Here is a 17,365-nt window from a genome sequence, read left to right on the forward strand (position 1 = left end):
TTCGGTAATACTTCCTCCATAGTCCTCCAAATCCTTAACAACTAGGTTATCCAAGGAGACCCCCGTATGTATTCTTCTTGTTAGCATTAGCATTAGCATTAGCATTAAGCGAGTCGCACAAATTCGTAGGTGGTACAGTCCTAGACCGCTGTTATGAGGGTTGCCTCCTTCCCGTCCGAACCAAAGCACAAAGATTTGGGACTAATCTCTGACTCTTAAACAAGACTGACGCAATCCTCCAATGGTCGAGCACTGTCCTGGACACGTCCTTGCGACTGCTGAGGAATGGGAAAGGATGGTTAGTTTTGGACACCTATGAAAAATGTAGACAACTCTACGATCTCTCAGGCCTAGGTGTCACGGGAATTTGGGTCTTGTTAGTAGAAGGGTAAACTCCAAAGGATACGCTTGATTAACGTTCAGGCACACCGTTGTTAGACTGCTTCGATCAAATGTCTTCCCAATTCATCCTGGCGTCATCTTGTTGGCATTTGGTTGAATTACTAGATTCTTCGGTTGATAATCTGAAATCTAAAATAATATTAACATCGCACGTCAAATAAGCTACATATTAGTGATACGCTCGCCACAGTTACATATTTTTAAAATATTATTTATATCGTTAGATACATTTACCTGAATCCTGCTGAAATAAAATTTTAATTATTAGTAAATTGAAACACAAATACTACAAAACACAAGGAAAAGAGCATCAAACATTGATCTTGGAATATTTAAAAATACGCAAAATATCAAGATCAAAATTTGATTTGGTAGATCTTACACCGCAACGCACCATTCTAAGGTGATCTACCCACGTTACGGGAAACCCCCGTATGTATTCTTCTTGTTGTTGAAGAAAGAAATTACCAGTGAACTAGGGATATCTCAAGGGATATTGTTTCTCAATATATTTAACATAGAAAAAAGCCGAAATGTAGCGTTTACGCTTTTATTAATTTGTAACAAACTACTATGTACCACAATTTATCGTATAGAATAAATTAACATCTCGCGCGCCTTAAAAAGAGCTAGTATTTGATTATAATATTTATAGGTAGTTGCTATAATTTTGCTCGGTTCTAATGTAGTCACAGTGGTGAAACTTAATATAAAGATATTTGCTTTATCACCTGATTACTGAATCCTGTTTTCGCCCTACAAAAAAAAACTGTACAAAACTAATACATTCACGACAAACCTACGACACTTTCATTCTTCTAAACAAAAAAACAGTTTTGCCTTGTTTCTCTATATAGGTTGAGTTTCTTCTTGCTCGCTACTTCCCCCCAACACGTGGCTATTATAGACCGATGTACGAACAGAAGCAGAAGGTGATGAACAAAATTGCCACTATTGCGAATATTGCCACCCAAGCCGGAAGCGAATCTGAAAGAAAATTGAAAAAAAAACAAACATTAGGCCATCGGTTAACTGGTGCATATGCAGAATAACCGGACTGGAACAACATTCAAACTTTTTGATGAAATAAAAAAAAACATTTTCTAGTGACATTTTATGACATTTTCCTCCACGATAGTAAGCACACTGTATTTTTACTGTGCATTTCAACACAAATTCAGTAACACATTTTGAAAACGACGTCAATCAATGCTACACCATTAATTAAACGTCGTTTTCAAAATTTGTTACTGAATTTTAATATTACAGCTTCATATGTTTGATCCAATGAATGACACAACATAGAACAAAAACGATTTCATAGTGAGAAATTTAACAAAATTTAATTGCTGGTTTGTTTAATACCCTCAGTGTATGTACCAGTAGCCGCTCGTGTTCCAATAGCCGCTCACGAGTGTAGAAAACAAAGTTCCCTGCAAAAATACAATCTTTTTCCCACGGATATTCAAAATATGCATGCCAAATTATACACGGATGAAGACAATCATACATATTTATGCCAATAAACATCATTTTCAAGACGGTGAGCGGCTATTGGTACACTGACGGTACTATAAACACTAGTGTTGCGGGAGGTGCTGGATACCGCCGACTCTTTCAGCAGAAATTAGACAGGTGTTTATCATGATCAGCTACAAAGCTGCAAAGTAATATTTATTAAATTACATATGTTTAAATATACAATAGTCCATTTTACGAGCCGATTTTATGAATGAATTTTGACAGGAGGTAGCGTCCAATAACCCGTGAAAACCAATATCATCATCAACATTGTTGTCACTTCGTAAAATGGCTCATAATTAACTAACAAATTCGGTGATAAAATTAGGGAGCACGATTTGCTCATGTACTGAAGGCACCTCCTCGCAAGCTACTAAATGTCTTTACTGCAGTAATGCAGCAGTTCATGAACTACTGCACAATAATGTCACTGAAATGATTTATAGGGGTGTACATATTTTCAATAATGTTGGGTTCAAATTTAAGGCTACGCATCTTTGCATAAGCAACTTTTTTTTTAAAGACACGGACAACGCACAGGGGTCCACGAAACAGATTTACGAGGAAAGATGTATTCAACGCCTTCAAATGAGTTTTTAGGCAAATATGGTCTTCTACAAAGTTGTCCCTAATAATAAGGCCCTCTTTCCAATGTGCATGAAAATTAGGGTGGTCCATATTTTCAAAGAAATTGGTAACCAAACTTTTTTATTTGCAAGAATAACTATATACAATCTTCGGGAAAGTTGTAGATCTACCAATTTTGAGCAAGTTTGCTGAAGACACTTTTTATGTAGCTTTAAAATGGATCGATCTAGAGGTATTTTTCTGAATATGCTTAGGGTGGTTCAAGAAAAACCGGTTTTCTAGCGTTAACTTTTTCAGTTTCTATTTTTCATCAAAGTCGCCCAAGAAACACTTGTAGAGCATTTGAAGACGCGTCGCACACAGGCGTAAATGGGCCAAATTCCTGGCCATAAGACGATTTTTTTTTCAGGGTTTTCCAGAGTCTAATATTTTTTAAAGATAAATGAAGTAATGCTTCATCATGTGGCAATCAATAAAATACTTTGGGATGCATATTTTTTTAAGAATAAATGCCGAAATTTGACGATTTTCTCTACTGTTTTTTTGTCATTTGCATCATAACTCATCGGAAGAACTTCAATTATCGAAATATTGACAATTTGAAAAAATAACTGAGTATGTAACACAGTTCTCCTGATAAGGGTGTACCATTTAAACAAAAAACTTCACCTGGTTTCATTTATTTTGCTCTCTTACAGAAGAGTTTTCAAAATCATGGTTTTTGTCAATTTTGAACCATTTTCAGCATTCAAAAAGTTTTCAGATTCTGCAGCATTCCGCGATCTGGATAAAATTACAATAATATATAAGGCATCCCAAGTAACAATTTCATTGCTGATTGGTTTTCTTTGATTTTTATTAGGGTTTTATTACAGCAATAATTAAAACTCACAGTTTTATGACTGCTTTTATGAAAACCATTGATAAAATATTTTATAGTACACTTGAAGATATCCATAAAGACAGATTTTAAGAGTAAACAAAACTTTCCGATTTGTAAACCTTCTGGTAATCATTATTACCACAATAAAACTGTTAAAACTCTCAACAGATGGCGATCCGTTCGATTAATAACGACATCTGTTGGTGGAAAAGCAGAACTACGACATTTCTAGGTTTATTGCGGTCATCATAAAAGTAAACTTGCTTTCGTTTTATTTTCGCTGATTATGGTTGTCGCCATATTGAAGAATTAGCTAACGTGAATGGAAAATAGTTCATTTTGCTCAAATTAGCAATGAAATGATAGTTTGCCACCATTTCCATAAAATGCTCACATAAATAACCTTTCTCTGCTGAGTTTTCTTGTGATTCGACATAGTTTTACTGAATTCACAAATTGATTTATTTCATTCCAAGATGATAATATTCACTATTTTCGAAGCGCATTAATTTTATGATTCTGCAACCCCAATATTCACGGTAAATTCGAATGCGCATCAGCCTACCAGCACAATAACTATTGAAATATTGCTTTGAAATAATTGCTTTCTACTAACGAATGATGTATTCTCCTGAACTTTACGTGCCATCGAAGAAGCTTCTCTGCATCTTGAGCTGTCATAGTTTTTGTTGAAAAAAAAACAACAATCGAGAATTTTTCAACTAGGTTTTAAAACGGGTTTATTGCTACTCTTAATGCGGTTTGTTAAACCTCTCCGGGAGTGGTCCACTTAGCCGGAAGATGCTCTTAAAGAGGATATCAAGAGGTTTTGATGTATGATTCAGTTTTATTGCAAGTTTTATACAATTGGTCATGAAGATCTCTTGTAGAGCCGAACAAAACTTAAAATGTTACTTGGGATATCCTTTGTGAATCGCAAGAGAACGGGTACCAGAAAGTACCAGACGAAAAAATAAATCATTTTGAAATTTACACCTTTTTGACTAGTTTTTAGTTACAATTTATGTTTAATTTTGATATAACAAATTCGTTTCGACTACTGTTTCCATGAACGGTTACTTATTCTCGGTAGATAGATCATAGCCGAATACAAATCTGGTCTTCTATCTCTTAACAAAATGTGTCAAATGGAATTAATTTAGTAAATTTGGGCAGAAATCTCCATACACCGATAAACGCCTAAATGTATGCAATGCAGTAGTAATCCAATGTAGCTAAGAACTGTTGTGTTCAAAATTTGTTATAAAAAATCAAAAACAACTCAAATAAAGAGCTCACTATTTGTAGCATGTAATCATATGTTGATGCACCGTTAAGAAAATATTTTCAGATAAATATTGTTTTTTATAGCTAAACTCATTGAGTTTTTCACTCAGTACTCCACGAACTTACTTTTATGTATAAAGTTGTGTTAAAATGCCATGTTTTAATAGAAAAATTCAAACTGATATATTCCACACGGCTTCTATCATCATGTTCAAACTCCTAAAATTTCAATCCATGATTAATTTTTGAGTTTTGATGTGTTTTCCAGGGCACTATAAAAGTTTCCCCAAAATGAAAATGTGATTCCCAAAATATCTAGAAAAAGGTACAACATTTAAACCGAGTTTAAGGGACCGTTCAAAAATAACGGCCCATATTCCCAAAAATTGTGAAGATAGAACAATTGTTCAACAAGTTTCCCAATTATGACACTCCTTACAACTTTGCTGAAGACATAAACACGTTATCTACACTTATAAAAGAATTGAATTTCTCTCACACTTCTAGGAGAATTTCTATGAAACGAGGTGGCCCTTGTTTCCAAACAATATTTTTCATGGGAATATAATTATTTTTCAGTTCTCTGTTGTCAAATAAACATGTTCGACGCTTCAAGCGATTTTTGGGGGTAAAAATAAACGTTGTCCTTGGAGAGGTTATAAGAAATCATTTCTAGCCTTTAAGTGGCTTAATCTGGCTATTTATAATCCAAAATGCTTCCTCAATATATAAATTCACAATTTTATCGCTAGTACATACATAATACACCATAAAAACGTGTTAAAACTTTTTGGCCATGAATTGGACCCTGTTACTCCAGTGTGCGTCGTTTCGTGCGCTGAGATGGTCGTTATCTCTTTTGGTTCAAAAGTTACAGGCGTTTTTCTTAAAAAATCATATTTTTTTAAAAAGGTGTTATGACGGGTTGGGGCAAACATAAAACATATCTTTTGCCCGCATTCGAAAGAAGAAATGTTGTTATAAAACATATCACAAAATTAGATGGGTGTTATTTTTGTAACTCAAGTGAAAAATACTTGAAAAGTGCCTAATTTTTCTAGAAAATCATCAATATCTTTTGAACGGAAAGACGTAGCAACATTTTCAGCGCACGAAAATGCGCGTTTTGGAAGCTCTAAAAGTGGTTCTTAGGCGACTTTGTCAAGAAATTAAAAAAAAAAGATAAAGCAATAAAACGATTTGTTCTAGCGTCACCCTATGGAAACTATGGGAAAATGCTCCAAATTTGGTCAAAACAGTTTAAACGCTTTATCTTTTTTGTTTCAAATTTCTCATCAAAGTTGTCTAAGAACCATTTTTAGAGCTTTGAAAAACGCACATTTTTGTGCGCTGAAAATGTTGCTACGTCATTCTGTTCAAAAGATATTGATGATTTTCTGAAAAAAATAGGCACTTTTCAAGTATTTTTCACTTGAGTTACAAAAATAACACCCCTCTAATTTTTTGATATATTTTATAACAACATATCTTCTTTCGAATGCGGGCAAAAGATAATTTTTATGTTTGCCCCATCTCAGCGCACGAAACGACGCGTCTTCAAATGCTCTACAAGTGTTTCTTGGGCGGCTTTGATGAAAAATCGAAACTGAAAAAGTTAACGCCAGAAAACCGGTTTTTCTTGAACCACCCTAAGCTTATTCAGAAAAATACCTCTAGATCGGTCAATTTTAAAGCTACATAAAAAGTGTCTTCAGCAAACTTGCTCAAAACTGATAGATCTACAACTTTTTCGAAGAATGTATATAGTTATTCTTGCAAATAAAAAAGTTTGGTTCCGAATTTCTTTGAAAATATGGACCACCCTAATTTTCATGCATATTGAAAAGAGGGCCTTATTTTTAGGAATAACTTTGTATAAGACCATACTAATCTAGAAAATCATTTGAAGGCGCTGAATGCATCTTTCCTCGTAAATCTGTTTCGTGGACCATTTTGCAACGTCTTCAGCCAGAGGCTGTACAAACTGAACGAAACTTAACCATTGGCGTGACTAGGATTTTTTTCTGGAGGGGGCCCAGGGGGGGGGGGTCTGACATGGGTCGGCATGGGTGCCCGATATGTGCATACATATGCAAATTGGCATTGCAGTTTTGCACTGGTTTAGATTTGTTTCTAGTTTTATAAGCTATATGAGTATGAACAATTCCTCCATGATTTTTTGCATACTTGCTGCAGTGATTCCATCATGAATTCCTCCAGAGTTTCCTTCAAGAATTCATCTAAGGATTCCACCACACAATTCTTCGAGGATATGTCCTGGGATATCTTTAGAGGTTCCCTCAGTAATTGTTCAAATGCTGTTTTCGAGGTTTCCTTCGGGAATTTCCCCAGAGATCATTTAAGGTATGTCTGCAGGTATATCTTTAGGAGTTCCTCCATATATTCCGTCCAGAATTCTGCCTAAGATTGCTCCAATAGGTCCATCTGGAGTTATTCAAAGTATTTCTGTAAGTATGTCTTCCAGAAATTCTTTCAGAAAATTGTATTAAAAATTTTTCAAAAATTAATCCAGGAATTTCATTTAAAAAAGTGTACAAAAATGGCCACAAACATATCTAAAGATCCAATCTGCAATCTTTATTCCGAATTTCTTTAAATTACACTAGTTTACAAAATAAAATGAAAGTCGTGAACTTCTGTCAACGACCAAAATTTTTGAAGCACAATTTAGTGCTGATTTCAAAACCGACCTTCAAAAAATTTTAAGTAGAACAGTTTTTGAGTTATAGCTCAATATCGAGCTTTACAACTTTTCAAAATATGTAATTTATTAAAATTCATATATATTGCGTTTTGTTCAACCAATTTTTAATCTTTATCTATAAATTGAAAGCTGAATACATAACCATTCGATCATCTGAATACAAGTTTTGCGTTAGATTGATGAATTTCAAGATATTGGCGAGTTTTAGGGACGATCTCCTTAAATTTTAGCAAAATTCCCAAAATTTTTCAAAGAAATGTATTTTTTTCAATAAGAAAAAAACAATTTAAAAATTCTTTCTCGACGTGTATTTGACACATCATATGTAGGCGAGTTACAGTAAAAATTTCAGCTCAATCGGAGCATTGATTACGGAGAATGAGATGGTTAAAGTGAACGACTTTGCTTATAAATAGAACAAACATCGGTTTCATATCATCAACCTTGTATGGAAAGTCGAAAAAATTTCCGCTCTACTGTAATTTTTTTCCTTCTCGTTTTCGAACTCAGGGCATGATTCTACACCAAAAATGATCATCAGCTTACCGAGTTCAAAAATGCTGTAAACTAGTGTTATTACGATGTCACAGTGAATATTTTGACAATTTGTGATGTTTAGATCGGAAAAGGATTGTTTAATCTACCTTCCGACGCAAGAAGTAAACCAAAATTTATAAATACAAACACGTTATAATCGAAAGAGAGAAGACTTAAAGAGAGCCTCTCATCTGCACTTAGGACCTATAGAAATGTTTGGCCTGAAATCCTTAAGAAGTCCATCCAAAGTTTTCTTCAATAATTCGTCCAGAAATTACTGCAGACTTGGATTTCTTGTATTTTTTTATCCAGGGATTCCTACAGAAATTCTTCCAGGAATAAACTGAGAAAGCTCTCCTGATTTTCCCTAAGGAATTCTTCTTTGGATTGCTTCCGGGTTTCTTCCACAAATTCCTTCAAGAATTCCTTCAGGGATTCACCCGAGAATTCCTTCTGTGATTATTTCAGGAACAACTTCCAGGGTTATTTTCAAAATGCCTCCAAGAACTTTTCTTGGGATTACTTCAGGAATTTCTCCTGGAATTCTTCCAGAAACTCCTCCAGGAATTAATCCAAAATTTCCTCCAGGAAATGTTTAGAGATTCCCTTAAGAATTCATCTTGGGATTGCTTCCACGATTCCTCCTCCAGGGACTCTTCCAGGGATTCCTTCAGGAACTGCTACAGGGGTTCCTCTAAGGGTTCTTCTACGTACACTTTTTACGATTTCTTCAGGATTTTCTCAGAAATTTCAACGATTTCTTCAGTACTGCCTCGTGGGATTGCTTCAGAAACTCCTCCAAGAATTCCATCTTCGCGAATTCTTCCTGGGGTTCTCCAGGAAATCCTCCAGTGATATAGCTTCAGAAAATCCCCCAGCAATTTCTCCCGGAATTTATGCAAGAATTATTCCAGGTATTCCTCTAGGATTCCACCCAGGCGTTTCTGCAGGGACTCCTCCCCTCCAGGAATTCTATCAAGAATTCCGCTTGGAATAACCCCAGGAATTCCGCCAGAAATTTATGCAGGAACTGATCCAGGAATTCCTTCAGAATCCTTCGGAAATTCCTACAGAAATTCCCACAGGAATTCCTACAGCAATTCGTTCAGGAATATCTCCAGGAAATCCTCCATGGATTCCTTCAGAAATAATTTCAGGATTTTTTCCAGGGATTCCTCCGGGAATTCTTCCAGGATTTTTTCTAGGAGTTTATCCATGATTTTTTCCTCAAAGATTCCTTCAGGAATTCCTCCGATTATTCCTTCAGAAGTTCCTCCGAGAATTTCTCTTGGAATTCCTCAGCGAAATCCTCTAGGAATTTATTTAGGACTTAGAAACTTTCTCCAAAAATTTCTCTAGGGATTTCTCCAAGAATTTCTCCTGAGATTCCGCCAAAAAATGTCCAGAAGTTCCTCCAGGAATTCCTCCGATGATTCCTCCAGAAATTCCTCTGGGAATTCCTCCAGAAATTCCTCTGGGAATTCCTCTATGAATTTCACTATGAATTTCTTCAGAAACTTCTCCAGGGATTTCTCCAATGGAATTCTTACAGAGATAGTTCCACGGACCTTATCTGTGGGGACTTGTCGTCACAAGCGGATACTTTGGTGGTTCGGTTGAATGTTTTATTTCAACCAATCTTACTTGCTAGGTTACATGAATTTCGGGATCGATCAAATATGTATCGATCCTCACTTACACGTTTAAAGTATATAGAGATATAGAGAGGGACAGATAGAGTTGCGCTGTGCTAGTCAGTTAGTTGTGTGTCGTTAAAAGGAATCAGATGAGTTAAGTAAAAGAGAATGCATACTGCTGACTGTTAAATTGCAGTTCGTTCGCATTTGTGTTCTCACGCTGTGAAATGTAAATTGACCTGGGTATGGTTCGGGTCTGTCACCTCGAGTGACAGACATGCTTTAGGTTTCGGTAAAAGATTTATGTTGCAGTTTTATGAACTGTATGAAGCAGGGTGGTCTGCTAAGGGTAAAGAATTTATATTGATGTAAAACAGATGTAGGCACAGCACATATCCAAGAATTTCTCTGAGGATTTCTCTAAGAATTCCTCCAAAGATTTTTCCAAGAATTCCCCCAGCAATTCTTCCAAGAATTTCTTAAGAAGAATTTCTTCTCCAGAAATTCCTCCAAGATTTCCAATAGGGAATCCTCCAGGAATTCATTCAGGGATTCCTTCAGTATTTCTTCCAGGGTGCTACAGGAATTAATCCAGGATTTTTTCCAGAGAGTCCTCCAGGAATTTATTCTAGATATCCTACAGGAATTCCTCCAGAGTTTCCTCCAGGAATTCCTCCACGGATTCATCCAGGAATTCCTCCAGAGAATTCTCAAGCAATTCATCTAGGGATTGCTTCAGGAATTCTACCAGACGTTCCTCCCAGAGTTCTTCTAGAGATTTCACTAGGAATTGATTTAAGAATTTATCCAGGGATTGCTCCAGAGAATCGTTCAGGAATTTCTCAAAGCATTATTCCTTCCCCAAAATAATTCTTTCAGGAATTCCTACAGGGATTCCTCCAAGAACTCCTCTAGCGATTGCTTCATGAATTTCTCCAGGTATACTTCCAGAAGTTGCTCCAGGGATTCCACCAAGAATTTGTTGGACGATTTCCTCCAGCGATTGAGTTGCTTCAAGAATTTCTCTAGGAATTCCTCCCAGATTTCTTATAGAGATTCTTCCAGGAATTCATTCACAGGTAGTTGCACGCAATTTATCCAAGAATTACTCTAGGGATTTCTCCAGGAATTGCCTCATGCATTCCTCCAGAAATTGCTTCAGAGATTCCTCCAGGAATTCCTTCAGGGATTTTTCCAAGAATTTCTCAAGGAATTTCTCCAGGAATTCTCCCAAAAGTTTTTCTAAGTATTCCTTCAGGTATTCCTCAAGGGATCCCTCAGGGATTTTTTTCAACAATTCCCCCAGGAATTCTTCCAAGAATTTATCAGAAGTTTCTCTAAGGATTCCTCCAGGAATTCCTCAAGAGGTTTCTTCGGAAATTTCTACAAGGATTCCTCTCAGTTTTCCTCTGGGGAATCCTCTAGCAATTCATCCATGCATTCTTTCAGGATTTTTTCCAGGGTTTGCTACAGGAATTCTTCCAGGAATTTCTTCAGGGAGTTCTCCAGGAATTTATCCTGGAATTCCTCTAGGGAGTCTTTTAGGGTTTCCTTCGGGAATTTTTCCAGAGTTTTCTCTCGGAATTCATCTAGAGATTGCTGCGGAATTCTACAGAGGTCCCTCCCAGAAATCATCTAGAGATACCACCAGGAACTCATATAGGCATTTATCTAGGCATTGCTCCAGGCATTCATCCAGGAATTTCTCCAAGGATGCCTCCAGGAAATCCTCAAAATATTATTTCAGAAATTCCTCTTGGGATTCCATCTACAATTTCTCTAGCGATCTCTCCAGGAACTCCTCCAGGTATACTTTCAAAAATTCCTCAAGTTTCTCCGGGTTTGCTCCTGCGATTCCTCCAAGAAGTATTACAAGTTTTATTTTTGTGTTAAATTTTGTATTTTAACTTGTAAATATTCCCTTATTATTAATGCACATTTATAGGGCTCTGGCAGAATGGAGGCCCGCAATCCTATTTCGATTGCCAACATTCAGGACATTTCGGGCCGCGATTAAGTACTGGAAATGTAAGCCTTTCCCTGGCACAGACTTCAAGTTATAGAACTCTAGTGATCAAACCCGACCCGAATCGAGATGCCCCCTTAGGATTGAAATTCCTAAACAAAACTCAAGCTATGAAAGCAACTAAAGCTGCGAACGAAAGGCAACCTCCAGAGAAAATACGATTACAGGATCTGGACCAACAGGATGGACCAACAACATTAATCAAACCTCGTCATCCTGTCATCGGGAATTGTTATCCAATAGGGTAACAAGGGCAAAATATATGTTCTGTGTTGTACATGTCCAAATGTGTTGTCTAATCAGCATGCTTCTGGACTGAGATAGAAGCAAGTGAGTATAACTTTTGCGAGTATTCCCAACACTGATCCAGGGAGAAAGCTTCAAAGGACCATATGATTGATGGCATCCTGAAAGAATAAATTTCTTGAGGAAGACCTGACAGAATGCCGGTAGGATTTCCGAGAGAAATCATCGAGGGAACGACCGAAGGAATCCTGGAAAAGATCTCTAGAAGAACCCCAATATAGTAGTGCTATGAAAGAGCTAACCTGCTCTATATTGGCCGAGGAATAGCCTTATGAGCCCCAAAAAGACGAAACACCGCGGGGTGCCCTAATTTCGCGCGGGTCCAAATTTCGCTCACTCATAATATTTAGAGATCATAATCATACAACTAGTTGTTGAATTGTCCAAATTTCACTTTAGATAGTGAGGCTTGAGTGAAATTTGGACAATAGGCTCCTAAAGCCCTATCTATATTCTTGGTTTAAACCATAAAAAAGAATTCAAGTGTGCATATTTACTCATTTTTTGACGTTTTAATTGGCCGTGGTTGAAAATACATCATTTTTAATTTTTATATGTTTTGTCCCGCCCCTAGCTTATAACACATACTTTCGAGTGATTTTTTTTTTTCACGGTGTATGTCAGATAGGAACATTTTTACAAGGGAAACGACATCTCCTTTGCTATTCGGAAAATCTGCATTTATCCGTTCCTAACCGTCGTTAACCACGTCTAACTGCTGCTCGGTTAGAAGCAGGTTAGAAGTGCTTAGCGTCGGTAGGGACGGATATATACGGATTTTTCGGTTAGAAAAGGAAGTGTCATTCCCCCTGCATGTTTAAATCCCCAGTGCGAAAAATGTCGAGTTTCATCACGTCAAGATCGACCTCAAATGTCAAACTAGAACTTTTTACTATTTCACTTATTTCGAATTTTATCATTATTTCTTCGTTTCTAGAGTTCGAATAAAGTACAATTCCGAATAGAATTCCGTACTTGTTCGTATTATTCAATGAAAACGAGATTTCGTCTTTAATGGTAGGACCCTATTGCACAATTAGTTTCATGATTATGACCTCTAAATATTATCAGTGAGCGAAATTTGGACCCGCGCGATATTAAGGCACCCCACGGTATAGTGCTAATGGTTACTTGGGAATGCTTGAAAGAATCTCCAAATAAATCTTGTGAGGAATCATTAAGAGAAATCCGATAAACATGAATGAAGAAATTTGGAGAGGTATCAATGAAGGAACCAGGGTTGTGAAATGTCACGGAAATGTCATGACATTTTCCAGTTCTACCATTTTCAGTGCAAATTTCTGGCCGTGAACACAAACCTTCAATAATGCTAATTAGACATGGTAAAATAACGCCATCGTCGATACACATTCTAGGGGCGAATTAATGGGCAAATATCGAAATGACATTTTTGTGACATTTTACAATCATGGAAGGAACTCTGGGAGGAATTCCTATTGGAAGCCCAGGATAAATCTCTAGAAGAATCCCGGAGGGAATCAATGCAGGAATTTCGGAAGAAATCCCTAAAAGAATCCCGGGAAGAATCCTTGAAAGAATTTCTGAATGAATCTCCGAAGAAATCTCTAAAAGGACACCTTGGAAGAATCTATAAAGAAAGCTCGGGAAGAATAACCACTCAAGAGTTTCCGGGGGAAAACCCAGGAAATTTTCGTGAAAATCCTATAAGAAATCCCTAAAGGAATGCCTGATTAAATGCCGGAAATATTTCTGTAGAAATCCCGTGAGAAATTTGAGAAATAATCCAGGGTTTGTCCAGGGTGGAATCCCCGAGAGCATCCCGAAATCCTTTAAAGAATTTTGGGAGCAATTCTTAGAAGAATACTTGAAGGGAAACCATGACGCATCCTGAGTGAAATACCGGGAAGAATTCCAGAAGAAATTTGGGATCGAAACCCAACAAGATTCTCTGGAGGAATTCCAAGATAAAGCCCAGTAGAAATCCTAGGAGATTGGAAATTCATGGAGATGGATTTACTGAATATTTTGATGGGTAAATCCCCGTGGGAATCCTTATATATAGACCCAGATATCTGTGGTATATAGCACGTCAAAGAAGTGATTTTTAACTTATGGTGACTTCGGGTAATTTTGGCAGTTTTGTTTTCTTCATCATGAGGGGTTTTTGTCGTACAAATTTTCTTGAACGTTGGTCTAATTCAGTTTGGTTTGGAATGTTTCGAGGCCAACTTTAAGTTCAACCAGGTTTCAGAAAACCATGACGAGGAGAACGAAAATACATTACATTCCCATATTTTGAACTCAACTCACGTTCAACAATTTGAGGTAATTTTAAACTAACTTTCTAAGCAACACCTCCGTAATAAAAGTCCCTCACTACCAACCCTGTCCCTACCCTATACTTACGTCTATACTGCAAACTGTGCACGCAAATCCGATTGTCCACCGAGATGGACAGCACGGCGGCCTCCGTGTTGGCACTGACGGCCGGTCCATCGAAGTTAGTCACCGGCAGGAACTCCAACCCGGTCACGAACATCGCATGCGCATTGGGAATGTGCAGAACCCGCTGCAAACTGAACGCAATGTAGATCGAAACGGACCCACTGAACATGGTTCCCACGGCCACAAAGCGGCCGTCGTCCCGCACCGCCAGGGCTGCCAGGGATTCATCGATTTCCACCACTCGGGTCAGGCGACCTTGATCCGGATCCCACTGCTGCAGGAGGCCTTTGGCTTTGCCGGATTTGGCGAACGGATTGGCCAGCGTGAAGAGGCGATGCTTGTCCTTGTGACCTTCGACGAGGCCGTACCGACATCGCTTGAACAGATAGCGGGTTCCCTCCGGGGGATTCCACGTCAGCTTTCGAGACTCCTTATCGGGATTGATGGACCAGATGACCCCGAGGCCGTCTTTGGCTATCGACACGATGTATTTGCTGTCCGGGCTGAAGTCCAGATCATCGATCTCTTTCGTGTGGGCGGATATGTCCGACAGCATAGTCATCTTAGGGAAATTCCATAGGCGCAGATGGCCATCCGTTCCACCGGTTGCCATTAGGCGCCCATGGGGGCTAATCCGGACAACCCGTTGTAGCGGTTCCGATTCCGTGAAATCCGTCTGAACCGAATCACTGGTTTTGATTTCGAATCGAATGACCTTCCTGGTACGTTCCTCGGTTCCTTTCTTAGAATCCGACTGATTTTGACCATCCGACTTGACGTGTCCGTTCGTCTGCTGGTAGGAAACATTCTTCCGCTTTCGCAGCCCATCCAGCGTTTCCGTTTTCCCTCCTCCGATGTATTCCCCGTCCGAGGAACTGATGATCGGATTCACCAGATACATTTGGCAGTGACTTTCCTGGCCGGCCACCAGCAGGGTGCGCTTCTCGTCGTTCTTGGTGGCCGAGTTCATGACCACCGTGGGCCCCGTTTCGTGCCGAATGACCTCATCCGCTACGTATTTCTCGCCGTCGTGGTAGATTTCGAAAATTTCCTACAAGAACAATGACGTTACTCAACACTGGCACAGAAGATGAAATCCAATTTCACTCACGAATCCATTGGCCACTCCGGTTTTGGAGGCTCCGCCACCGCCCCCGACCAGGACGTGTCGACTGGTGAGCATTCCGATTGTGTACAGTGGGAAATTGACCCGAGCCAGAAGGCCGTCGTTGGGTTTCCTCGTCGGGGCCATAGCGCGCGCCGACTTGCTTCTGGCTTCTCACTTCACAGCCGCGTAATTGAATTAATTATTCAACAACCTATATTCTACCCTCTGATCGATAATCTACTCGGAGAAAAACGAATTTCAAAAACTACGAACGACGAGAAAACACAACAGCAGCACTTTCGATTTTCATTTTGGTTCGCGACTGACTGGTTGCGGGACTTCCACGTATTTTCTGTCAAATCGGCTGTCAGTTGATGGGAAGAGACACAGTGACAGCGACGATGGAGGGGAAATCGTAACGGCGTTAGCAAAAGGCGAAACAAACATTTGAAAAGGTCTAAAGTTCGCAACTGGCAAGAATAAAATTTATTGTCGGGAAGTTTTGGAATCATGTCAAAAGTAGTGCGCATCCTTCCCGTTGTTGTCAGCAACATGGTCCACTGCACGAATATATGCTGGCCTGCTTCTTCTTCTTCTACTCCTCAGGGGTGGCCAGACTGATGTAGTCTATACTGCCAAGGGTTGTCAAGTATCATGAAGCGTGTTAAGGGCATCTCCATCACCCTTGTATTTAATATCGGTCGCGTTCTATATTGATCTTTTTTGTCAAGCAATTAATAGTGGAACTGATCTTTTTAGTCAGTTATTACTGTAATTAGTTTAGATAGAGTAAAAAACCGTTTTTTGTGCTTGGCGCACCGTTTTGACGGATAGCGGTGCGATAACTGCAAATTTGTTGCAGTTACCGGACTTGCAGTTAAAAAGCATTGCAGTTAAACCGTTTGCACCGACCGAACGTCTACTGTAGGTTAAAAATCAATTTTCGCACGTTCGGTCACTTCGTATTTCGACCAAAAGCATAATATGTTGTTGTGTAATGTAAGTATTTTGTATTTGGCTCTTGATTGTGCATATTTTGGGCATATGAGTAGGATATGATTGGAGTCTTCCTTTACCCCACACTGATCACATTTATCATCTTGTCTTAGTTTCCATATGTATAGTTTATCTTTTGTTGCAGTGTGGAATGATCTAAGTCGTCCGATCGTTACTATTTGTTGTGTGTTTAGTTCTAATTTTTCGAACCATGGTTTGAATGTGGGTGTTTTCATTAGATTGTAATGTTTCGTACCTTTCTCGGTAGATATTGATGTGTATTCTTGTATCCAGTCTTGAAGGGCTTCTGTTTTTGCTAGGTTTAGTGTATCATTTAGTGGGATTCTAGTGTGTATAATTTGTTCACTTGTGCAACCTTCTTTAGATAGGATATCAAGCATAATTTTTCAAATCGACGTATCTAACTTTTTCACTGATCTGAGTAAATTCATGGTCAATGTTGACGACCATTTAACTAAAATAGTTTTTCATAAAAACACTTTTCATAAGTTTTTTCATGCTTAACATCACCAGGGATATTGCACGCACTAGGTAAGGAACAAAACCTACTCATTCCATATCATTTTCACAATGAATTTTGACAGAAATACACATACACCGGGTTGGTTCGAGATACGTCATGCCAGATACGTCGCTTTTGTATGGTGCCAGTTTGGTGTATCTGTTACTTTTGATTTTGGCTAGATACGTCGTTTGGTTTTCTCATATATCAAAACGGTGTATCTATCAGTAAAGTTGTAAACATCAAAATAGTGAGATACGTCGTTTCGAAAAATATGTTTAGTTGATCAAATTAAGCAATAAATCATCAAACAGTGATGTGGATTCTTAAATTTGCTTTATGAATCATGCACGCAGCAGTAAACCCGGATTTGTTTACATTCTCGAGTTACGTCGGATT

The 17,365-nt window shown here is 38.3% G+C and overlaps 2 protein-coding genes across 2 annotated transcripts in view; both read right to left on the bottom strand.

Annotated features, from left to right (window-relative positions):
• Positions 1-17,365, bottom strand: part of LOC109429299 (uncharacterized) — a 785,311-nt gene that overhangs the window by 182,337 nt on the left and 585,609 nt on the right. The window lies entirely within an intron of this gene.
• LOC109420995 (prolactin regulatory element-binding protein) lies at positions 939-15,783 on the bottom strand. Its single transcript, XM_019695473.3, has 3 exons — positions 15,451-15,783; positions 14,301-15,390; positions 939-1,389 (listed from the first exon to the last, which is right to left on the bottom strand). Exons 1-3 carry the CDS (start codon positions 15,589-15,591, stop codon positions 1,304-1,306), a joined length of 1,317 nt encoding a protein of 438 aa, XP_019551018.3. The 5' UTR covers positions 15,592-15,783; the 3' UTR covers positions 939-1,303.

Source organism: Aedes albopictus, chromosome 2 (genome assembly GCF_035046485.1).
Source record: "Aedes albopictus strain Foshan chromosome 2, AalbF5, whole genome shotgun sequence".
Lineage (NCBI taxonomy): Eukaryota > Metazoa > Arthropoda > Insecta > Diptera > Culicidae > Aedes > Aedes albopictus.